The sequence below is a fragment of the Manduca sexta genome, chromosome 9 (assembly GCF_014839805.1).
Source record: "Manduca sexta isolate Smith_Timp_Sample1 chromosome 9, JHU_Msex_v1.0, whole genome shotgun sequence".
Classification (NCBI taxonomy): Eukaryota; Metazoa; Arthropoda; class Insecta; order Lepidoptera; family Sphingidae; genus Manduca; species Manduca sexta.
The window spans coordinates 2,829,755-2,836,745 of record NC_051123.1 but is presented as its reverse complement, the minus strand read 5'-3'; the positions used below and the strand labels follow the sequence as shown (position 1 = coordinate 2,836,745).

The window sequence follows — 6,991 nt, the reverse complement described above, 5'->3', positions numbered from 1 at the left end:
GCAGTACAACTATGCCACCGCGGCAGTAACAATATTTTAATAGGTCTCTTTTATGCAAAAGTCAATCGGGGTCGGACGCATAATTTGTAATTTGTCGCCAGCAATATTGTGCTTGAACTGTTTTCGATATTGAAGGGAATATTTCCCGATTGTATGGCTAGTCATTATAAGACTTAAGACGCTCCCCCGAGCAAACGGCTTAAAGCATTCGTTGCATACATTATAATCGACGCACGAGGTACAACGGAATTATGCAAATTTACGAATAATTTATTTAAAAATAAATTTTGTGTTTTTTTTTTTTTAATTTTAAACTACTTTAATATTCCTTATTAAATTGTCTATATTATTATATCCTTACAGACCAGTGTTATTTGCAAATTAAAATTATATGTGTTAGCGACACGACGACTTCGCGGCCGCCGTGACACTGAGGCCCGTCGACGACGCTGCCTAAGGAGCGACGTTACGGGACGGCGGACGCAGCGGGACTGAAGCCCGCGCGCCGCACGCTCAGCGAGCGACCCGTCAACGCCGCATCCAGAGGAGCAACGTCGCGGGACGGCGGTCGCCGCGCGACTGAGGCGCGCACTGCACGCGCTCGACGAGGGACCCGGCGCCGGCGCATCGTGGAACGACGCCCCGCCCACCAGAACCCTACGGCCAATCAGAGCGACGGACGCGCCAACGAGGGAAAAACGGCGGGCCAATGGCCGAAAAGTGCGTAGGAGGCACACCCGTGCGTTATAGTGCCTCCTAAACTAGTATGTAAGTCGGGCGATTGTATGCGTAGTTTGTAGTTCGAGGCAGAATAAGAAAATTGGTACGAGATAAGCAGATTCGAAAATAAACCAGTGAACAAATCCGTGGAAGTTTTAATACAGTCCCCAACATTTCCTGGTCCTTCGAGTGCCGGATTTGTTTGTGGTTGACTCGCGTTCGCGAATAGTAGGAAGGCAAACCGAACGTGCCTAGCGTACGCGTGTTACCGTCGCGAATCTTTGTGCACAGCGATATTGTGCGCAGCGCGAATCTCGTGCCCGGGGCACTGAGCGAAAGTGCAGTGATTGTGCATAACGTGACTGGAGTGAGTGAGCTCTGTGAAGTGTAGTGTGAGCCTAGTTTGTCTTTATCGCACGCTCTGCGATACGGTTACGTCCAACACCGCTGTCTACCGAACGCGATGGTGGTGACGAGAAGCCAGGGCGACGCAGCCGACGTAGAGGAACAGAGGCGATCCCGTGAACGGCAAGAGTCTGACCGCCGTCGGGAGGAAAGACAAATAAGTCTAGAGAGACTAAGGCGCATATCACAAGAGCCGCCTGCCTCACCTCAGACCGAGCAAGCCACGTCAGTGGGAATAATGTGTACGCCTTCGACGTCTACGGCGCGCATTATGTCGGAAACGGTGACAAAGGTGACGGCAAAGGATAAGCCACGTGTAAGATCGCCCGCACAGTCCGTTCGATCTACCGCCAGCGTAACAACAAGGTTGCGTTTGGCCGAACTGGAGGCTGCAGAAAAGATGGCAGCTATCAAGAGAAAAGAGCTCGAATTGGAGGCCGAGCTTGTAAAGAAGAAACTCGCTTTGGACGTGTCCGCCATTCAAGACGACGCAGAAAGCGTGCAAGGCGAACAACCCGAAGTAGATGTCAATGAATGGCTAAGGAAGAATCCACTTACCTCTCGAGGAGAGACCGGTGAGTCAAGGGAGGAGCCGAGAACGCTGCGCTTCGACCTACCACGAGCGAGATCACCGACGCCTCCGAGAGCCCCGAGCGACATGGAGAAATTGGCAGTCGCACTCGAAAGAATGGCGAGACCTCGGGTGAGACAAGTAGATTTACCAACATTTTCCGGCGCAGTGAACGAGTGGCTTCCTTTTAAAGCCGCCATGCAAGACACTACGAAATTGTACAACGTGTCTGCCGCTGAGAACATTCAGCGACTAAGAAGCGCGCTGAAAGGAGAGGCGCGTGATGTCGTGGCCGCACTTTGCATACGGCCACAGACCCGAGCACTATTATGAAGACATTGGAACAGTGCTTCGGACGGCCAGAAGTGATTATTGATCGTGCCTTGGACGAGTTAAGAAAGACGTCCAAGCCCGGCTCAACGGCGACGGAACTCAACAACTTCCCGATCAAGATTCAAAATGTTATATGTGTGTTGCGGAGTATGGATCGCCGTGAGTACCTCTATAATCCACTTTTGACTCGTGAAGTGTTAGAAAAGTTGAGCCCGCACATACGATCACGATGGTGTGATTACGCCTATGAAAATGAAGGAACGGCTGACCCAGAGATCGTCGTATTGTCTCGCTTCCTTATGCGAGAAGCGGACAGAGCGTTGAAATATACGTACGCTCCGTCTGCGGGAACGAGCAGCGCGGCGAAAAGAGAACTCAGACCGGCCATCGCGATCAAGAGAAAGGCGAGCAACGTATACACACTTGAACAAGAAGAAAAACAAGAGTGTCCGGCATGCAGCGAGGCGCATGTGTTAACGCAGTGCCCTAAGTACAAAGCACTTAGCGTCGAACAGCGATGGAACCTGATCAAAGAAAAGAAGCTGTGTTTTAAGTGTGCGAACAGTACTCATCGGCGCATAACATGCAAAGCCAAGCTGTGCGGTGTGGAACAGTGTCGTCGTCCGCATCACTCATCGCTGCATCAAGCGGAAAAGAAACCGGAAAACACAGAGGTACGTGACAAGGAACAAGTATTGTCAGTGACGCCGAAAACGAACGTCGGCGCACGCACCGTGCTTCTGAAGATGTGCCCGGTCGTAGTCGCCGGTCCACGGGGGGAGGTGAGAACGCACGCTCTCCTCGACGAAGGTGCCACGGTGACATTGATGGATGAAGATCTCGCCGAGAAGATAGGTGCAGACGACCCTACACAAGCACTGCACCTAAGCGGCGTTAACATGGCTCAAAAGGAAAAAGCCAGCAAGTTGGTGACGGTGCGAATTAGAGGTGTGACAGAAGACGAGCCACACTCAATACGAGCAAGAACAATAAAGCACCTGAAACTGCACCAACAGACCATTCCGGCAGTGCTTATGAAGTTGAAGCATTTAAGGGACCTGCCGGAAGAATTGTGCTATGAACGAGCGCGCCCAGGCATCTTATTGGGCGCGGATCATTGGGAGCACATTGTGTCGCGAGAACTGCGAGTTGGCGGCCGCAACGAACCGGCTGCATCAAGGACGCTACTCGGCTGGGTGGTGCACGGTACGTTACCACGTAGCGTCATAACAAAGAAAGAAAACGTGCTTCATATATACGAGCGGGAGCACGACGGACTGCATAACCTCGTGGAAGATCACTTCAAAATAGAAGCGCTCGGCGTCACACCAGAACCGAGAGTGAGTGACGCAGATCGACGAGCCATCGCCACATTGAAGACGTCTATAAGGAAGATAGACTGCGGGTACGAAGTCGGCTTGCCGTGGCGACAAGACAACACCGCCATGCCGCCGAGCTACAACGCGGCACTTCGACGCCTGCGACAAATCGAGCACAAGATGGACGCCTCGCCTGAATTTGCCCGCGAATATACTGCACAGGTGAATAACCTTATAGAAAAAGGATACGCAGTGAGGTGCGACGGGTCAGAATCATCGAGCCCCGTCTGTTGGTACCTCCCTCACTTCGTGGTGCAGAACCCGAACAAGCCTGGCAAGCAGAGGTTGGTGTTCGACGCAGCGGCGACAAGTCACGGGGTGAGTCTGAACGACCACTTACTGGAAGGCCCTGACATGTTGATGTCTCTGCCCGGAATAATGTTTCGGTTCCGGGAGAGCGCTGTAGCAGTCACAGCGGACATACAAGAAATGTTCCTGCGAATCAAGATCCGTGCCGAAGATCAGTCAGCGCAGCAATTTCTGTGGCACGGTAACGACCGAACCAACCCGCCGCAGCGATTTAAGATGACCAGCATGATCTTCGGTGCAGCGAGTTCACCATTCATGGCGCACTTCGTAAGGAATCACAACGCCAACGTACATGCGCAGCTGTATCCCAGAGCAGCGGAGGCCATCACCAAATATCACTATATGGACGACTTGGTGGCCAGCTACGATACACCCGAAGAAGCGCACGAAGCCATAGAGGAAATGAAGACGGTGCACGCGGCGGCGGGATTCACTCTGCGCGGTTGGAACTCGAACGACGAGAGTGTGCTTCGCGACGTGCCCCAGAGTTGCGCTCGAATCAGCCCACGCAACTGGGGAGAACATCAACACAGCAAGATATTGGGACTGCGGTGGGACCCGGAGCGAGACGAGCTGGGATTCAACACAGCAATGAGCCGAGTCCCGAAAGAAGTAAAACGCAAGTGCGCACGCCCACCAAGAGAGAAGCCCTCAGTACAGTCATGTCGATCTACGATCCACTGGGACTTCTCAGCGTGTACACCATTCGCGCCAAGATCATCCTTCAGAACTTATGGCGCTTAAAGATGTCGTGGGACGAACGGGTGCCAGAGGAAGACGGCAAGCTGTTCGCGACGTGGTTGTCGCAACTGTCGGCGATCGGCCAGTTGCGCATTCCCCGACATTATGGACCAACGAGCCACGAGCGACGCATCGAGCTCCACGTTATGTGCGACGCCAGCGAGCAGGCCTACGCAGCGGTGGCGTATTGGCGGATGGTCGGCCAAGAGAACGTTACACTCTCTTTGGTGGCCGCCAAGGCAAAGGTGGCACCGCGACGGACGCAAACGATACCCCGCCTCGAGCTGCAAGCGGCGGTAATCGGGGCGCGCCTCGCTGACGCAGTGAAGAAGGAGCATCGCATCGTGGCGGAGAGAACTATATATTGGACTGACTCCACAACAGTCATCCACTGGATCCGGAACGACGAGCGACGGTACACACCCTTCGTCGCGCATCGTCTGCGGGAGATCGCCGAGCTCACCGACAAAAGTGAGTGGCGATGGCTACCCACGACGCACAACGTCGCCGATGAAGCCACTCGACTTCGGAGCGACGCCGTGAGTGAAGACAGCCGGTGGTTCCGGGGACCTGATTTCCTCCTCGAGCCCGAACAATCATGGCCCACGAGAGACGGAAGTCAGGACGACGAAGCAGAGGTCCTGCACATCACAGAGAGCCCGGAAAGGAACGCTGGCTGCCCGACCCGACCCACTCTCCAAGTATGAAACATTGGTGCGAGCTACGGCGAGAGTCTTGGCGTTCGCGGACATCGCGCGACGCAAGACACCCCACCTGGAAGTGGGACACCTGAAGCGGGCGGAGCTGTTATTAATGCAACAGGCGCAAAGGGAGAGCTTCGGGGAAGAGCTGCAACGATTGAAGTCTTCCCAGCCGGTACAAAGGACGAGTCGGCTATTCAAGCTGGACCCGGTGTTAGAAGATGGCGTGCTGCGAGTCCGGGGACGCATCGGAGCAGCCACAGTCCCGGATGACGCCAAACGACCGGTCATCTTGGACGGCCGACACCCCGTCACGAAGCTCATCGTGCTGCAAGAACACTGTGCCGCAGGTCACGCAAATAGGGAGCGCGTGACCAACGACCTGCGGCAAAAATATTGGATAATACACCTGAGGCCCACCGTGCGCACCGTGGAACGAGACTGCGCACTGTGTAAGGTGCGACGCACGAAGCCGCAGCCACCGGCCACGGGAGATCTACCCCGTGCCCGCTTGGACCCGTATCATCGGCCCTTCTCCAACTGCGGAGTGGACTACTTCGGGCCGATGATAGTGAAGATCGGACGCCGGCGAGAGAAGCGTTGGGGCGCGCTGTTCACCTGTCTAACGACACGCGCCATACATCTGGAGCTCGCCGCATCCCTGTCAACGGATTCGGCCATCATGGCGTTGCGCAGGATGGCAGCAAGAAGAGGATGGCCGAAAATAATGTATTCCGACAACGCCACAAACTTCAGGGGAGCGGATGAAGAGCTACGAGCGGCCTACAAGGAGTGGCAACCCGAGCCACGCAACGTCGGGCTGCTGCATCGGATGGAGTGGCGCTTCATCCCTCCGGGCGCACCCAACCAGGGAGGTGCGTGGGAACGGTTGGTGCGATCAGTCAAAACCGCACTAACCGTCACCCTAAAGGAAAGGGCGCCGTCCGAAGAAACCCTACGGACGTTGTTGGCTGAAGCCGAACATTCAGTCAACTCAAGACCACTGACCCACGTGAGCGTCGACCCGAGGGACCCGGAGGCGCTCACGCCCAATCACTTTTGTTGGGCTCATCATCGGGCCTTCCCACAATCGGACCCTGTGAAGACGTCGATCGACGGGCATGGCGAGCGGCGCAGGCGTTGGCGGACAACTTCTGGCGCCGGTGGATAGCGGAGTACCTACCGACCCTGGTACCCCGCGGCGAGTCAACAAGAAGAGTTCGTCCGCTGCGCGTCAACGACGTGGTCGCCATCGCCGACCAACAGCTGCCGAGGAACGTGTGGCCGCTGGGGATCGTCCAGCGCACGTTCGAGGGACCCGACGGAGCCATACGAGTCGCTGAAGTCAAGACAAAGAGCGGCGTATTTCGACGCCCGGTGACGAAGATCGTCGTGCTGCACCCGGAGGAGGAGGCTGCGCGAGCTACGCCGGGGAGGATGTTAGCGACACGACGACTTCGCGGCCGCCGTGACACTGAGGCCCGTCGACGACGCTGCCTAAGGAGCGACGTTACGGGACGGCGGACGCAGCGGGACTGAAGCCCGCGCGCCGCACGCTCAGCGAGCGACCCGTCAACGCCGCATCCAGAGGAGCAACGTCGCGGGACGGCGGTCGCCGCGCGACTGAGGCGCGCACTGCACGCGCTCGACGAGGGACCCGGCGCCGGCGCATCGTGGAACGACGCCCCGCCCACCAGAACCCTACGGCCAATCAGAGCGACGGACGCGCCAACGAGGGAAAAACGGCGGGCCAATGGCCGAAAAGTGCGTAGGAGGCACACCCGTGCGTTATAGTGCCTCCTAAACTAGTATGTAAGTCGGGCGATTGTATG

The 6,991-nt window shown here is 56.1% G+C and overlaps 2 protein-coding genes across 2 annotated transcripts; both read left to right on the top strand.

The window, feature by feature from the left end:
- Nucleotides 1-2,025: 2,025 nt before the first annotated feature.
- LOC119188844 lies at nucleotides 2,026-4,461 on the top strand. The gene has a single exon (XM_037436887.1). It carries the CDS (start codon nucleotides 2,026-2,028, stop codon nucleotides 4,459-4,461), a length of 2,436 nt encoding a protein of 811 aa, XP_037292784.1.
- Nucleotides 4,462-5,271: 810 nt separating this feature from the next.
- Nucleotides 5,272-6,698, top strand: LOC119188843. The gene is made up of 2 exons (XM_037436886.1): nucleotides 5,272-6,220; nucleotides 6,265-6,698. The coding sequence occupies exons 1-2, from the start codon at nucleotides 5,272-5,274 to the stop codon at nucleotides 6,696-6,698; spliced, it is 1,383 nt and encodes a 460-aa protein (XP_037292783.1).
- The last annotated feature ends 293 nt before the right edge of the window (nucleotides 6,699-6,991 follow it).